We start from the raw sequence: 18,520 nt of genomic DNA, 5'->3' as shown, positions 1-18,520 counted from the left end.
TGTACTAGGATAAACTGTGAACACTTACTGTCTGAATTTGTTCAAATAATTGCAAAATTTCTATCATTCAAACATGGCAAAAGGATTTATTTTTCTAACTTCTCCATATGTTAACAAAATTTTAGAATGTACACCAATCTCACATACACTGTGAGTATAATTCCCTTCTAAATCAATGTTTTTGTCAGCAAGGGTCCTCTGTGTACAGGGTGCCATATACGTGATACTAGCTTAATGGGAAAGTGGTGCTGTTTTATTTAAAGATTTAAAGATTTTAAAAAAGTATATATAACTTTTAGAGGTAAAATAGTATTCCATTTTGAAATTTCCAATTCATTTAAAGGGAAAAAAATGTGATGGCCATCATTTTGTCTCTTGATTTGCACTCCCTAGTGTTACCATTTTTTTTAAAGTAACAGTTCTTTGGGAAGTCATTTTAAATAAATATATGTACATTGGTTTTTACTTCAAAATTTAGTCTTAACCTTAACAGATTTTAGCAGCCAACACAGATTTGTTCAGCAGAAACTAAACAGATAAAAATACACAAATGTTTGTCAGAGTTACAGCAAAGATACAGAAGACATTCTGCTGTTTTTCATGATGAAATGTGCCAGGCTTTTCTTTCAAACTGAACACTGCCACATGAATATGAATTAGTTTAACTAAATATCAAGAGATTTAAAATCCTTGTTCTCAAGTATTTACTTAACTGCCATGATGAATATAGTTTCTTACAAGGCTATAAATCTCCACTTTCATTGGATAAAATATAGCTTATTACTTGATAGCTCATCTTCAATTCAAGTCATGTCAAAAATGGAGGATTTATGTGCCATCCAAATTATTCCAAGGTATGTTAAAAATGCACCCTTAGAGATTTGCATTAATTATGAGAGATTAATAGTAATGTACGTTAATTTGTCATCATTCTATCTTTTCAAAAAACAAAGGCTGAATGTTTTCATATTAGTTCTGTTAAAGTAAATCCACAATATAACTTCTCTCAACATGGTCAGTTGAGAGAAGAAAAATCCCTCCCCAAGCATAAAAAAATACTAAAGTCAGTGGAAATATTATTCTTTCTTTGCTTAACTTGGTCCCGAAAGATGGAAAATAGCATATAGTCCTAGGACACTGGAGGTTTATAGAGTTTACTCATCTACCATAGATTTTCCTTCAGTTGCAACCCTCCCAGACGTGGATTGAATTTATGGTTTCTCTATTATGAAGGTAAAACCATCTGCTGTATTGCACTTGATCATTTAATTATATTACTGCACATCTACAACTCCGTCATGACAAAAAAGTATCCCTGAACTGGGATCCTTTTATCTTAAAGAAAGCATTTGATGGTTAGGTCTTCAGAGGTTGAACTTGGGACAGAACAGATGATAATTAAGACACAGAGTAGCTTTGAAACATTCTTCTCCTTTGTGAGAGTTATGTTGAAATACCAAAATTTCATTGACGTACCAGCAAATTAAAGTAAAAATTGGAACAAAAGAATGTTAATTTTTTTCAAAAACTGTGTGTGGTAACCTGGAAGTCCTATTTTAGTCAGATTTATCGGCAATGAGAATTTGGCAGATTAAATTCAGATGTAAGAGCTAAACCTGTTAGGTTTTGGTCTTTGCTACCTCTAAAAGCCAAAGACTACTACAATATTTAGGAACACAACCTGCATTAGGCTTCAAATGCAATAGTTTCAAGAGACTATGGGTAACATTTATCAGCAAACTAGAGCGGCACAGTAAGATACGTTAAACTTTAGCAACTCTCTAATTTCAAAGCCTCTTTTAGATAGTTTATTGCAATTTCTGTTATGGAATTGATTTTTTAAAAGGAACTACTTAAACACTATTTTAATAAATAGTCTTGTGTTTTGAAAGAATTTACTACATATTTTTCAAGTGAAAAGATATATGGACAAGTAAATGATGGATATTTTGTCATTGCCATAGCAGCAATGAAAGTTACAGTCCTAGGGTTCTGATAGCTGGGAGTATGCCAATGTCCTGAATGTGGAAAATAGTACCATGAATTAATTTGTTGGGCTGACATTAAGACCATTCTCAAAGGCTTTTGATTTGGGGTCTCGAGGAACTGTAGCAGAGCTGCACAAGGCAGTGGTGAGAGCTGCCTTCTTGCTTCTTGGACTGTGCTTCCTATAGTTTGAGAATGAAGCATGTCTTAAATGCCCAAGCACAGGGCCACGGTAGCAGAGGCTGCCTTCAAGAGATTTGAAGGATATGGATATTCTCACTGCTTCAGAAGGAGAGGGTTGTTTGCCAACTGGATCATTTTTATGGTTTAGCATTTTGTATCAACTTTACTTTCACAGGTCATGCTTTACTGAAAACCTGTTAATCATGGGGCTAGGGAGAAGCAGGCAGAAATACTGGTAGCGTAACTTCTACGCTTGACGTGATTGTTAGCTAAGGAATCTGAACACTTTTCTGAGGCGACTTGAGGTAGAGATCTATTTCTGTGTCTCATTCTCAGCATCTTGTAAAGCAGATGGAATCCAAATAACACTCAGATTTCTCAGGCTACAATCACCTCCTGTAGTTAGTTTTGTTCATTACCTGGTTTTGGTAATGAGGTTCTGGTTCTTTGCAGACAGTGCTGTTTCTGTCTGTCTGGCCTAAACTATTTCCCTATTTGTGGAGAGAGAACAGAGGCAACATTTCTCTCCTAAGGCTGGTGCTGACCTGGATTAGTTTTACATACCCAAAGTCCTGCAGCCTGCAAGTTTTGTACTCTTCCTGACTACACTGCTAGCAGATTTTCCCTTTCAGTCATCCTTCTCCCATTCTTGGTGCCTTCTGCTTGTGCCCAATGAGTGTGCCCTTTCATTCTCCTTTGCTACCAAGTGCAATGTTTCTGTAACTGTGCCCTGCATGGTGCTTAGACTCTGCTCATCTCTCTCAGCTGGGGCCTTGTAGCAACCCTGTGGACACAGCAGGCTTGAACCTACCTGGCACGGGTCTCCCAACAACCACAAAGGTTATCCTCTGATACTGTGGTCCCAGGTCGAGACAGGGCTAAGCTGTGGGTTTAGAAGGAGAACTGACACAGGGTGAGAAAAAGATGTTCCTTCTGGTTTTTGCAGTTGTTAAATCCAGTGGATGACGTTGCTATTGACCTTGTGTTTGTATAGAGATGGTTTTAATTCAGGAATGGTTGAAGAGAGATACAGGAAGCAACTGAAAAAATTAGTAGTGATGTTCACTGTCATTAAGATCACTTGACTGTTTAGGCAAGGATGAATCAGAAATGTGATTTTTAAATCTACTTTTTTAATGAAGTAGGCATGGAACAATTAACAATATCAAAGTAGGTGACTGTGCACTCAACCTTTCATTTTCATAGCTGGGGTAGATCAAAGTTTATTTCCTACACACTGAATTAAGGTCGTTTAAATCTGACCAGGCTCCAAATCCAGTATAACACAATTTTTATAGCTAATCTTTTTAGCACTGTGTGAATATAGCTGATTTGTGTATTTTGAGTAAGAGGAGAGTCTGGAAAGCTTTTGTGATGTGTTTAAAAAAACCCTAACCCCTGACAAACACCACAACTAACATAGACTTAAGTTTTGTTATTTACAGCTGAAGCTGAACAGCAGATATATTAATATATCTGAACTCTGTTCAGCCTTATGTATAAAGTTATACAGCCTTACATTTTCATACGCATTTCCTATTATGTCAGTTCTTGTAAGAAGGGAGCACAGTATTGTCTCTGAAAACACTTCAACCTCAATTGAGTGTTACTTAAGCATTTTGGAAAATATACACTTCAACTAACTTTTTTATCTTCAGAGATTTATTATTTTTTTAGGATGAAGCTGCTGATTCTTGAAACAAGCCTGTACAGATAAACAAAGCATTAGTTTTCATCATGTTGAGAACTAGTTTTATGCAGAGAGATTGTCTTGTCTCAGACTCTGTAGTAATCCAGATTATTGGGGGAGCTGGAGCAGACTTGAAGTTTTATCTTGTATTATCACATTTATATTGAATAGTCACATTTTATTAAGTGTGTATAAAGGCAATCAAGACCAAATGAAGATATGTTTTTATCAAAGACTTCAAACTGACAAATACACAGAGTTCCTTAAAAAGTATTTTTGAAATATGCTTTGTGAAATGTCTAGCCTCTAGCATACAGTCAAACTAAACTTATTTTAGTACGCCTAAATAGACTAGCTTCTTCAGCTAGTCCATAACCATATGCACTTTTATGTTGTTGTTTGGGTTAGAAGGGACCTTAAAGATCATCTAGTTCCAACTGCCCTGCCATGGCCAGGTTGCCCAAAGCCCCATCTACTCTGGCCTTGAACACTGTCAGGGAGGAGGCATCCATAACCTCTCTGGGCTACCTGTTTGGGTGTGTCACCACACTCACAGAGGAATTTCTTCCTTATAGGTAATCTAAATCTACCCTCTTTTCATTTAAAACCATTACCTTGTCCTCTCACTACACTCCCTTGTAAACAGTCCCTCTCTAGATTCTTGCAGGCCTCCTTGAGGCACCAAAAGGCTTCAATAAGGTCTCCTCAGAGCCTTCTCTTCTCCAGGCTGAACAAGCCCAACTGTCTCAGCCTGTCCTCATAGGAGAGGTGTTCCAGCCCTCTGATCATCTTTGTAGCCCTCCTTTGGACTCACTCTAACAGTGTGCTGGGGACCCCAGAGCTGGATGCAGTACTCCAGATGGGGGCCTCACCAGAGCAGAGGGGCAGAATCAACCTCCCTTGACCTGCAGGTCACATTGTTTTTGATGCAGCCCAGGATATGGTTGAGTTTCTGGGCTGCAAGCACATGTTGATGGCTCATGTTGAGATTTTCCTCCACCAACACTCCCAAGTCCTTCTACTTGGAGCTGCTCTCAATCCATTCACTGCCCAGCCTGTGGTTGGTTTTGGGATTGCCCTAATCCATGTGAAGTGTGTTGTGCTTAGCCTTGTTGAACTTCATGTGCTTCACATGGAACCACCTTCTCACACAGCTTGCTGTCATTGTAAAACTCACTTGATCCCACTGTCCATGCCTCCAGCAAAGATCAATAGCTAACTGAACTTTTTTTTTCTTTTTTTGTGAGGAACCACCACTTTGGTTACATTGAGAAAAGCTAACATGCCCTCAAGTCCAGTCAGCTATGGCTATTTGCTGTTGTTACCGTTGGGTACACCCGGAGGCTGAGCTTTTCTGTATAAAAACTCTGTGAAGTTAAATGAGAATAAGGGCCCTTATTAACATGTAAACCTGTTTGTGCTTTGCTCCTTTATTCCCTGAGATAAGAGCAAGAAGAGAATGTGTTTCTGAAAAGCTTGATTTTGCTATCTGTCTCCAGAGGTCTGTAAAATAGAAATACGTGGCTGCCTCTCTGTAGTTGTGTCCACCAAAGTGTTACTGTTTCTAAATAACTTTAAGAGTGCTAAACAAGGTGCATTTTTGAAGATCCCAGAGAAATGGCAGAAATGTTGCTGAGGTTCTGCTTGTTTTCATTGGAGTGGTATGTGGTGGCATTGGCTTGTGCATCATGGTAAAAGTTAAAAGGTCAAGTGGTGGGAAAGTACAGAGAAGTGTCATCTGTCAAGACAGTGAGAAAATATTGTGGAGAAATCAGTAAGAATTAATTTATAAAACTTACTGAAAGCAACACACCCACAGAGAAACTACTCTGTTGGAAGTCTGTTACTATTAAAGTAGTAAAAATACTGTTATTGCATTTTAGAATTGACAGAGCAAAGGTGCAGGCAACAACAGAGAGATTAATAGGGGAAGATGACGCGTTTATTTCTAGGCTGCTACTTGGATACTTCAGCAATTTTACCAGGGAACTCCCCATAGTAGTGAAAGCAAAGAGTTTGGTTTCTCACTGCAAAATGCATTTGGTTTTAAGTTGGTTTACGTTAAACAACCTAAAGATCTAAACTATTTTTGAATAACATACCCTGCAGACAGAATAATTAAGGCTTCTAGAGTGGGCTTTCCACTTAAATGCATCAATCCTCAGAATTAAACCTCTCTTAGTTCTTTTGACTCTTTATAAGATACATTCTGTCTTTCTTGGACAACTTACCTGTTTTTGGAAGAACTTTTGTGATTTCTGTTAAAATCTGCATTCTTGAATGTGCAAGAAAAGCATATAGCGGTATGCAAATTTACCACCATTTAAAGTTGGAAGTTTGTACTTACATATGGTAAATACAGTGTTATTGAGTATTGAATGCTGAGAGGAGATGGCTAAAAATGGTGCTTAAGTGATTCTGATGGAACCAGCGTGGTGAAAGCCTACTTCATTGTTCAGTCTATTACCAAATTTTATTACTGCACACTATGTAATGCTATATGTACACACAGGCATATATAATATTATGCTGTTAGAGACTCTGCAGCTGTGCTTCTTATAAATTTATGTGTGCTCAGAAAACTGTTTTAAAGGCTTAACATCTAAAGATTTATAAATTGCAAGGCATTACCACCTTTTGCAAGCTGTAATTTTAGGAACTGAGAACTCAGAATCTCTACATACTATATTTTCTTTTTCAAGATTTTGTTCCTTTGTGCTTTCATTTATTACTATTGAAGGTATTCTTGATCAAAACTGTTAGTTTCATGGTTTAGTTATTTAGTATCAGATAGTATATGATTTTACAGCCATTCTTTGGCAGTTATCTTCTAAAAAGCAGAGACGGCCAAAAAAAATCTCAGTTTTAAAACTTTTTCAATTTAAACTTTAAAAATGTCTCCAGGTTGTATTGTTTCTTGACATTTTTTCTCATCAAAAAAGGAAATAATTTAAGAAAAACCAAAACAGCTAAAATATGAAAGAAGTGTGATAGTTTAAATTCAGCACTAAGTAAAAGGGGGGGTTGAGTTACCAGTTTTTTCTGTATGTATACATGTGTGTGTATATATATCCCCTCTGAAAAATCTTGTTTCAGAGGTGGGTATTTGCCCTTTCACATAGTATCCTGATGTACACAGAGCAGTAGGGAGACTGGCCAGTGCTGTTGGAAGGTATGTACCAAGATAGGCAATGGCTGTAGGAGCACTACTGGGAAAACTGTTTTGGAGGTATTTCTGTGTTTTGGTTTGCATCAGAAATCTGAACTCTTGACCTTTAGAATCACAGAATCATAGAATGGTTTGGGTTGGAAAGGAACATAAAGATCATCTAGTTTCCACGTCCCCCCCCTCTCCCCCACCCCCGGCCATGAATAGGGACACTTTCCACCTTCCAGGTTGCCCAAAGCCCCATCCAACATGGCCCTGAATGCTCTCAGGGAGGGCGCAGCCACAACTTCTCCAGGCAACCTGTGCCACAGCCTCATCATCCTCACAGAGAAGAATTTCTTCCATATATCTAATCAAAATCTACTCCCTTTTAGCTTAAAGCCATTACCCCTTGTCCTATCACTACATGCCCTTCTAAAAAGTTCTTTGTGTGATTTCTCTGACTTTTTCCCTGAAGATGGGAAAGATGGACCCTATCTGGTTAAATCTAAGACATCTGTTGCCATGTATAGGCACTGTTGTTTATCACATCATCATGTTATGGAGATGAAATTCCTGGTAGATTCAGGGTTTAATAACTAATTTAAATCTATTGTAATTGAAGCAGACTGAAATGAAACTGTGTGGTATAGATTTTCAATCTGAATAGTACTTTTTATCCTTTGAATCACTCAGGTTTGCTATAATGGAAGATAAGCTTTGTTTGCTGCAGCAGGAGCAAACTATCCTCCCATCTGATTAGACCTGTTGTTTCTAGTATTTTTTTTGTGTGTGAAAATTGAGAAAAACTTTAAAATGTTACAAAGAGCATCAAAATGGGATGTATGCTCAGTAGTTATTTCCTTTTTACTAGAGCTTTTCTGCTCTTTTCAAGACTAGTATAGCAAAGCACCTGAGGATTAAAAAAGTTAATCTTTGTAAATAAATCCTAGTCTAAAAATTATATACAAAGCCATATAGTTTCCTAGAATGTATATTCTTGTTGCATAAGATACAGTAGAGATTGTCCTTTATATTCTTGGTGAAAAGCATTATCCATGAAGACAAATACCTTCTTCATACCATTTTTCATGTTTTGGAAGAAAAGAAAAGGAACACCAGCAATAAATCCTAAGAACCTTTCTACTGGATCCGTTATTTATATTCAGCAAAGTGCAATAGGGTGTAGGTGAAGCCATTTCAGTGTTGTTCATAGATGCTCAACTTTGGCAGGACTGACATTACAGGTACTCCATCATACGCACGTCTTGGCTTCTCATTTACCCTGCAGAATGGAATGCTTGCTTTAGTCCAACCCTGCTCAGTGGGTTTGTAATCAGGAGTATCAAAGTTGTAACAGGCAATGTCTGTAGCCCTAGGAGTATCATTTTTGATGGAGGTATGGCAGTAAATCGCAGTAAAACACTGAAGATTTGAAGTATTGTATGAAAGGTGGCAGGCAGACTTAAAATTGTTTCCAAGTATATTTGCATTCTGTGGCAACGTCTTTACTAGATCATAAGTTCTAAACTTTCAAAGCCCGGTTGTGACAACTGAATTGATACTTTTGCTGCTTAGCTGTTATCAAGAAGGAATGTTTTGTGGAATAGAAATCTTGCCTTGTGGGTAAGTTAAATCAGGACCTTTTTAAATAAATGAGCATGGTAGGTCTCTGCTTGAGAAAAGTATTTGTAAGGTGGACATGCAGCTGACATCTGTGTTTTGTTGCTATTCCTGATAATCCATGAAAATGTATCATTTATACATGCTGCATTGGTGCTTCATTGGGACTAGCATCAACAGTCGAGAGATTTCATCATGCTGACCTCCTTTCAGGTTAGGACCAGAGAAACAATGTGAATTTCTCTGCAAATGTTTGCAAACTTCACAGACTTTTGGGGGTTGGACTCAATGATCTCTTGAGGTCACTTCCAACCCCTACAATTCCATGTTTCATACAATTCTGTGAAAGTTTGTAACCATTAAAATAAATATTTGGGCAGTGAAATTAAGTTTTCAGTATTTATCATTCTCTTAACTGCTGAGGCAGCCTGGTAAAAGAAGAGATCTAGTAAGTCAAGAGCTGATGGATAAAGAAGCAAATAAATTAGTCTGGATGAGTATAAAAACAGGTGCCAAGTAGGATAATGGCAGAAGAAAGAGGGATAAATTAGAAAGAGATGAGAGAAAAGTAGCAGTCAAAAGGAGAATGAGGTGAGAGTTGGAAATAGGAAGGTTTTCTGTGATGAGCACCCTGCCCATCCCTTTCCCTCTTTGAGAACCTGGAAATTAATCTTGATCTCTTGTACCCCAGTCTTAAAAATATCTCCTGCTTGTCTGTTTCAGTGTGATGGAAAATCTCTCTCTCTCTTTCTCTCTTTGTTTTTAAATAACAGTGTATCAAATATTTAAGTCATACTGCCTCAGCTAGGAGATAATGTGTTAAGAATGCCTGGATAAGCATTAGTTTGAGTCAAGCGATACAGATGCTGCTGTTTTACACAGGAACCCTTCAGCTTACAATGCACATAGTAGGATAGCACAGAGATAATAAGAAATATGGCATGTCTGGGAGATGATGCCTGTAAAGCACCTGTGTGTTTTCCTGCACAAAAAAGAATAGTGACTGGGGCAGATGACTACAGATTAGGGCAACAGAAAGCCTATGTGAAGCAGCTCTGGTTTGCCTCTGTACCTCTTCCATACTCTTCAAAGCAACCTTGTTAGCTGAGAGAAAACTATGAAACTTGACTTTCAGAAGTGTTGAGTATGTAATTGCAATGGAAATAAATGGGAGATCATTGTTTTGAACACTGCATGTTGGGTTTTTGTTGTCCTTGGTAAATACAGTGTACAAAACCAAGTTAATATATTTCAAGTAGGTCCCCACAAATTAATGGGTAGTAGTGATAATTTTGAGCCTCATATTTCCTTTTTCCCCAGCTCAAGCTTGGAGCTAGTCTTATCATCATAGATGTGATTTGAAGATGAACATGTTCATTTTCCCTTATACAGGGTGGTGATAAATGTCTAGAGGCAGGAGAAAGGGAAATATATTTTCTTTGCCCAGTCAGGATGGGGTACCATTAAATGTAGTCCTTGCCTGAAGAGCTTTAAAATAATAATATGCCTTATATGTAACAGTCCATAATAATTGCTTCAAATTGCATTTCAAATTTTGATGCTATTTGATATGCATGGTGAAGAGTCTTTAGTTGTTTGGGGAATTTTGGAAAGCAAAACCAGGATTTTCCATCTAAAGTCATAGGTCCAGGAATAAAACTGTGTGCCAGGATGAATTGACTTGATAATTCTTGTCTTCTGGATTGTAACATTTGGTCCCATGTTCTACATGAGTATTGACTTGTCATTACTGGACTTTCTGGAATGGAGCAAATGCTAAAAGCTATGCTCAGATTTTAAATATCCAAAACTAGATCTCTTTGCATATTTTTCTAGTGGGGGAACTTAAAATTTTGTTTCTCGCAAAAAGGGATAGGTGGGTTCCAAGGTTTAGCTTTCATTATTTGGAAAGGGTGCATTGTTCCAGGGCATGTGTGTACTGAGGAAGAGTGCAATAGCTGCTACCATGTGTTTGCTTATGTAGATTTCTAAAATAGTACGCCTGGCTCAGCTTGACTTAAGGACAAAATGAATTTTTTTTCTAAAACTGCTAGCAGTAGGCAACAATTTACCATTATATGAGTGAGCAAGCCACAGCAAAAGGGAGAAGATAGTCCCTGCAATACTGAATATTGCAATTGCATTTAGAATAATACTGAAGGAGGGAATAAATCTTTTTATACTGAGAAATAGCACACTTTTATCTTTTTTTTCTTTTAAGTGTATAATGAGGTGGAATTTCAGCACTGATGGATTCAAGATGGTAGTTGATGGAAGTAATTTGTCGTATCTTGACTATAGGAGATGGATATTTCTTATTTAAAAATAAGATGAAAACCAGGAAAATCCTGTTGTGAGGAGAGAGTTTCTTGCAAAGATAATAATACTTTCTGTGGAAGAGACGGTTTTGAGAGATTTTGCAAAAATAGAAAATAATTTTAATCCTACCTTATGACCACCATGTTTGCCTCTGATAGCTTTATATAATCATGAAAATGAAAAGGGTACTGATAATGGGATTTGAATACAAATTTCCAGTACAATTCCCAAGAAAAAAAGAAAGAAAAAGAAACATGGTGCTTGACCTGTGTTCAGATAACCCCCCTAATGTTTAGTCAGGAAAGTTGTCAGCAGAGTGAAGTTCAGCCTGCTTGCTGGCCAAAGATACAGGTTAAAAAGTTGCTGAAGAGACAGAGGAACGTGATAGAGACTTATTTCTGTGACACCCATGTAGCCTGTATCACTGGCAGTAGCTTGCCATCTTCTGGTCTTCTTACATGTGGCAGCCAGCAGCCTTGTGTCTGGAGTGTGGCCAGAAATACACACACACTGAGTTGATACTGTGAGCTAACCAAGAACATGAATTTACAGTATGCTATCTATTCCACACCAGTTCTGTATGCGGTTTTGAGGTCCAAGTAGTATTCTGTCCTCACTTTCTATCAGGTAGGTATGAGGTAGGTCATCCCATGTTCAAAAAGTCCATATAAGGCAATAATGCTAAGAACCTAGTGGTGGAAAAAATTAATTTGCAGAGCTATTTAGCACTCACTTTTTTCTTGAAAACAAGCTCTTTTTAACTTTCGTTTTTAGGAGATTAACTAAGCCCCTTTTATAGAAGAGCTTTTATGATGACGTCATACAGGCTTATAATTAAGAATTGCATTGATTAGCCTTGGAGGAAACCATTAGGTACAGCCTAGGGATGACTTCAGTCTCTGTGCTTTGGTGTGTAGGATTCAGACTGTAGAAGTATTGAAGTACTGCCTTCATGTGCCTTTATAGATTTATCAATTGATAAATGTTAATTAGGTAATTGCTTTTTTTAAAAAAAATCAGCCTAAAAATGCAAACATGGCAAGTTTTCAAGTGGCTGAGGAAAATATTTGTGAGTAAGAAGATACTTTTGATACAGTGTTGAGCATTTAAATACGGTAAAACTTCTTTTTTCAGAACTTTCTACAATGTGATTTCATGACTGCTTTTCAGAAAAGTTAATTCCATATCTATGTTTTTAATTTGTAGGTACATTAAAACGTTGAAGGAGCACAAACCGAAACTTGTCTGGGATGAACAAATTGCTGAACACTACTTTGAATACAAAAAGTGAGTTACATTTATTAACTTAACGTTCTGCAAATACTTCTCTGCATGGCCCAGTACACAATGAATTACCAGTTAACTACAGCCTGCGACTGAATTCAGCAAGTGGAAATTCTGCTGTTTGTGATTTGTATGTCAACACTGAACTGCAGAATAAAAGAGTGCTTCGGGCGAGAATAATAAATCAGAGAAAGAGTAATGAAATCAAATAAGCTAAAACAATCTTTAGAAGTGAAGTCTGATGAGTCATATCTTTAGAAGTTATCCATCAAAGTTATCTGCTGACTGTCAGTTAATCAGAGGTTCTGAGATTAGTCCTGTGCGCTGTTGTGTGATTACCAATAACTTGGCAAAAATAATACTGAGAAAAATCTCTGATATAAGATCCTGGGTTTTATAAGTGATAAGATTGGTCTAGCAGCAGACTTCCACTAAACAGAACGAACTATAGAGAAGTGTAATGAGAATAATATCAGGTGGCTTCCAGACAAAGTTTTTAAAAGGAGTGAGAGCATGAGGGGAAAGGGTAAATAGCTTTCTTTGTCCTTTCTTCGTAGTGAAAGGACAAGAGGATTCCTGACCAAACCAAAACAAAACCCAACCCCAGCAATATCTTATTAAGCCTCGGTGATAATTTGCTACTTTTGTATGCAAATATAGAAACATATGGTAAAATCATACAAACAAAATCTTAACTACTTCTACAAAACTCTCTTGTATATTACTCAATGCATTCGTAATGTGAAGAAGACACACCACTGAAAACAAGAATAAAACACATATTAGTCTTCTTTAAAAAAAAAAAATCAGAACTATTTTGTTATTTCCAAAATACCATCTTTGTTTAAGTATTTTTGAATGTAAAAACCAAAAACAAAACCCACCCAAAACCAAATTAAAAATGTCTTATATTTTTTGTTTAATTTTCAGGGATTCTCTCAGTCTGTAATTATCTGCTGACTTCTGAACAACATGTATTTCTTACCAGGAAAAAATGAAACCAAAAACCTGTTGGTCAGCGGTGGTTTATTTTCAGTGTTTGTATGAAAGGACTGGGATCTATGTTCATTCTTGTTTAGTTCTTTGATATCTGGTTGCAAAATTACCTTGTGCCAAACAGTTACAAGGTTTTTTGTGTTAACTAAAGAGGAATAAAGCACAGGCTTTGTTATGCTGATCTTTAATGCACAATCCAATTGGAGACATAATGCTGGATAAAAACTTGCTCTCAAAAGAGTAAATCTGAGTACTGGAGGAATTTTTGATGCATAAAGCACACTGGATCTTAAAATCACTCTGAACTTCACTTGCTGTGCTGTACTTGGCAAGCAGCTGTGTGGCTCAGTGTGTCTGCAGTACTGCAGCCAGCTGCAGGGTACAGTTGTTTAAGGAACTCTTTTCAGTTACCACTTGTGTTTGCAAAGGTTCCATTACTTTGGGTAGGGATGACAGCCAGGCCTGAAATATGCTTTGCTGGTCAAGCATCTCTCCTGGAAATCTTGTTTGTCTGCAGTTGCTAAGAAATCTAACTGTGAATCTTTAAGCAAAGCACAGCTAATCATTTTCATGTAGCAGGCAGACACTATTGCAGATAGTTACAGAAATCTGTTATCTCTGTCCCTGTGCACTTTACAGGTAAGTATGCATTTGTCTGAGTTGGGGGATTTCAGGAGCAATGCTTACCTGGTCTGTCCATGCAGTCTGCATTTCCTCCTAGCATAACTGTAAAGTGTTGCTGTGAGACCACTTCTAACTCATCCTTCCCATTATTAGGGGCTTAAAATGCAGCCTTGGTATCTGTGCCCAGTGTATCTTGCCCTGTCTGTATATTTTATACTGCTAGCATTTAATTTAACCTGAAAGATAGCAATTTGGGGAAAATATTTCACAGTCCACATCTGACAACCAAATGGCATCATCTTTTTCAAATGCGCATTTAGTAGGCACACCTGTCTTTTGCTATCTGACAGTTTTATAATCCACTTGCAACAAGATACCTCAGTGTGTTTACTTAGATCTAGTATCAAACCGTCTCTGTTGTGACATCTTTTCTTGGATCCTCTATTTTTGCTGTCAGTCTTTTCACCTCTTTAAGAGTTGTGCTTGTTAAAGGCCACACTTGCATGGGATAAAAAAGTATCTTGTCTGACTCTGTGTTGTATTTTGCTGTAAACAGTTCTTCAACAGTGTTACACCCAAAGAAGGTTGAAACTTTCATCTTCATGTTGAAAGTTACCTGATTTTTCCAATGTTGCTTTCGTTATTAGGAAACACTGTTCCCTAGATGCTTTGAAAGGCCTTATCCTGAAGCCTTTTAAGGTATCCTTTAGATAACCAGGGATTTTTGTTGAGATTTTAATGTGATGCAATTGCAATGCAAAGGCTCCTCTACAAGGTCCTTGACTGTATGATCATATTTTGAACTTTCTAACTTGCCAGCTGTTAGCATTGTCAAAGCACGTTTAAGTTGTATGATTTTGTCAGGAGGACCCTTCTGACAAATATTCTTTTAACTGATACCTGCAGGACAGTGACACGATTGCATACTTGACTGTTATATATGTTGTATACCTTCTTAATAGATTTTCTTTCCTCACCAACTTGGATATGTATGCTGTGATATGTTGGTTTCTACAGTAGGAAAGGGGCAGGAGTAGAAATTCTTACCTGCAGCAGAAAAGGAAGAGAAATAGAGAAGATTTTGGCCTCAGTAGATAGAATGGCCAGAATGCAAGTATGGAGTGAATGGAAGTTGATGGCAGAAGTGGCTGATTTCAGAGCCAGAGTGCCTCAGCTTCCAGGGTGAACTGGACGCTGGGTAAGAAATCTCAAAGGTATGAGCTACTGAATGGCAAGTAGTCTCTGCCTTTGATATGGGCATATTATTGCTCATGTGCTGAACTTAGTAGTGTATTTTTAGTAGCAGTAACTTCCTCAGATGAAAGTTGTTAGTTTTCTTCAGCTCTTTGTTTCCTTTGAGTGGGAAGGAATAAGACTGGGTTTGAATTCTAACTTCAACTAAAATTCCTATAGGAGTCCATCAAAACTGTTAAAACTATTTGGTTTTCCTGTTTTTCAGAAATAAAGGAGGAAAACATGCGGTTTTCTACCCAACACTGAAGGTAGGTGCCACTTTTTTAGGTCAGAGGGGTAGTAAGAGGAAAGAGATGTTTATTTGACTTGTTACATTATTGAAACACTTTAGAAAATGTTGAACTGGGTTTAGGATTTTGTGAGAGAAGTTTACACTCGTAGTTGTGATGATTCAAAGCTTCAGCTGCCTGTACAAGAAGGTTATTGGAAGCTCATGGATAATGGAGTTTGGGAACCTTTGAAGATTAGACTTGTCTAAAGATAAGACTCACCAGGGCAAACCCATGCTCTGAGACAGTCTGTTCAAGTGCACAGTCCTTGTGCTAACAGACATGCTAGTTGACTGAAAAGAAACTGAAGAAACTCTCCTTCTGATCATGTTGACTGGAAGCTTGGGGAACTTTTGCCTTCCTTTGTAACACGGTCCTGATTCTCTCTATTGGTCTGTGTTACCCTGTTTTCCTCAATTCTGTTTTCCTGGAACTTACTTTAGTGTTTTGAAAACTTAAGCATTTGGCCTTACTTTGGCTGGTCTTAGAATTTGTTTACACAATAGCCTGCAATATACCAGAATACAGGATAAAATGGTTACTTGCAGTCTTAGTTCCTAGGAAGCTATCTTTAGATTTTCTCAAATTATGCTAAAGGCAGTATGTTAAGCCTCTGCTGGCTTTTGATATTGGAAGGGAATTGCTTCTGTAGTGAAAATATGTTTACAGAGAACAGAGACATTTTGTGGTTAAACTAGTGTGAAGTGATCCAAGTCTCTGTTTTTCTAAACAGGATTTTTATCTTAAGCTATATTAGACCAGGATATTTCCCTTCATTTTTCTAATGTTTTAATGGAAGTACTGTCACATATGAGATATTAATTACCACATCTACCTATGCTCTTGCTAATAGTACCTGTTTTAGAGTGTTAGAATTTTTCATTGCCAACTTACTAAGATAGATCATGCTGCTCGTTGTTATGCTATCTTCTCTTTGGCTTCATGGAAGGATTTAACTCTGCTATTGTCAGTACTAGTCAGGTTAAGAATACTCATTCCTGTACATTTCTTTTATTACTTATTCTCTAACCAATACTCAACTGTGGTGGTTGATGAATTTGTGGAAATATATTTTCTTTCCAGTTTCAACAAGCTTGTAATGAAATATTTTGAGATTTGTACACAGGGGCAAATCAAATAATTGTTCAAAAATGATCAGGATAGTCAGTGAGCACTTTAATTTTATTACCCAATGACAACTGTGTTTCTTCCCCTTTTTAATGTTATCATCACTGGCAGATTGCTCAAAATTGATTTTTTCATGATTGGTTAAAAGCAGTTATGAATGCCAGGCCCAGTGGATCTGTTAATGATGCTTTGATACCTTGTTCTGTTTTCTATGGAAGTGAATTTTAAACATATCTCCAGTGTGAGCAGTTTAAACATTACAGTGCTGCACTTCAGAGTAAGAGTACCTAAAAATAAAAGATTGAAAAATAATTATTGTCTGAATGAAAGAAGTGCAGAACATGTGTTGTGGTATTGCTTCTCTTGTAAACCAGTGACTAAACTAACTGTAAATCAGTAGCTGGAGCTCAAATAGGGATACTTTAAAAATATCAGTCTTCCAAAATCTCTTTAAAATAGAATTGTGATAATGAAAATTGTGACTCTGTCCTGGGAGAAGGCAAGGATACGTAAGAGATCTTTATGGTATTTGACAAGTTGTTCTAATTGTCTTCAGTGATAAAGTTTTATTTCACCCCTGAGACATTTCTGGGAAGAGTTGGATATTCTGCACACTGTGAAATGATAGCCTAAATTAGAATAGTCCTTTGCATAGTTCATAAACCTGATTTATTTCAGTAGCATTTTGTCTATTTAGCTGGTTGTCTTTTATTAGGTCATTGAATTAACTGGTGCAATTAACTGTGTCTTACTGAATGATTGCTTGCTAACCAGAGAGTATTTGAAATATGGACTAGGTTTTTCAGATTTTGGTTCAAGGATATAGAAGTCTGATAATGGCAAGAAGAGATGGCAGCATAGAATATCTAATGTCTCTGACTGAAATATAATCCCTTTATGTGTCTGTCGTAGTCCATCCACTTGCGCTTAGAGCTTGCAAAGGAATTGGGCACTGGAATATCCATCTGGGAACTGGGACAAGGCCTGGATTATTTTTATGACCTGCTTTAAAATAAGAGATGATCTGAGAAAGACTTCACTGAGACTCTACCTTCCATTAATTTGGGTATCCTGGAGATGTGATTTTTAAAACATTTTTTGTAATTTATATCATATCTGTATTAAACTTGCATTTTCCCCAATAAAGATTGATTTGCCACACAGACATGATTGTTGGTATCTGATAAAATTCAGAGACATCCCACCCCCACAAATGTCTTTTAAAGCTTCTGAATTCAGAGTCATTAAAAATAGACCAACATAGCTGGGATGCCATTAAAGTTGAAAATATCTTCTGAAGTGTTCTGTACAAGAAAGGAAATGGACAAGTTGATGCCATCTGGTCAAAGTTTAAGACAGAGATCTCTCAAACAATTGCTGGTAATAACCAAAGTGAACAAGTAAATCCATCAGATCATGTCCAGCAAATTTAATATCTGCTGGACATTCTACATCTTGCTGTCTTCTGATAAGGTAAGTCAACATAAGACATCGGGGAGGGAGACCAATTAGATATTTTTCCCTCTAGCTGGTAGAAAATCAAGCACTGACAAGCTATGCTGTTAGTTCAGTTTATTTTTTCATGTTAGTAAATTCCTTAAATAGTTCAGAATAACAGTAATTTAAATTTATGACCTGTTTCTAAATGTTTTTTTTTTATTACAAATGATGCTCTGCGACTTCTCTCTAAACTTAGCCTGCTTTGTGTCTGTGTTTACAATATTTAGCAGTCGTGGATGATGCATTAGTGGTTAGTTTGTGGGAACTGTAGTGTTTAGCACCGAAGGCTATAATGGAAATGAGAAGTGTGCCTGTAATGATGGATTACATGGATAGTCCCAACAGGCCGACCCCCAGAGGTGCTCTGTCAGCCCCTTGACTTAAGTAGGTTCTGTGAATGTGATCAGCATCTTTGTGCATAAAGCTAGCATTCTGCAGCTGCACATGTTGGTGCTTTCATCTCCATAATACATAATGTTTATGAACACAAAAGCTATAACTACCCAAAAACAAAGC

General features: G+C 37.2%; 1 protein-coding gene across 1 annotated transcript in view; it reads left to right on the top strand.

Moving 5' to 3' along the window:
- The window catches only part of CHID1 (chitinase domain containing 1), a gene marked incomplete at its 5' end in the record, with an annotated part of 101,861 nt that extends 84,192 nt beyond the window's left edge, over window positions 1–17,669 (top strand). Inside the window, 3 exons of the mRNA XM_084263727.1 lie at window positions 12,156–12,236; window positions 15,313–15,355; window positions 17,417–17,669. Coding sequence (XP_084119853.1) covers window positions 12,156–12,236; window positions 15,313–15,355; window positions 17,417–17,515 — 223 coding nt within the window. The 3' untranslated portion in view covers window positions 17,516–17,669. The remainder of the gene's footprint in view (window positions 1–12,155; window positions 12,237–15,312; window positions 15,356–17,416) is intronic.
- Window positions 17,670–18,520: the final 851 nt, after the last annotated feature.

The sequence above is a fragment of the Gallinula chloropus genome (genome assembly GCF_964237585.1).
Source record: "Gallinula chloropus genome assembly, chromosome: 4".
Taxonomy (NCBI): domain Eukaryota; kingdom Metazoa; phylum Chordata; class Aves; order Gruiformes; family Rallidae; genus Gallinula; species Gallinula chloropus.
Note: the sequence above shows the minus strand (reverse complement) of the source record. Positions and strands in the feature narration are given on the sequence as shown.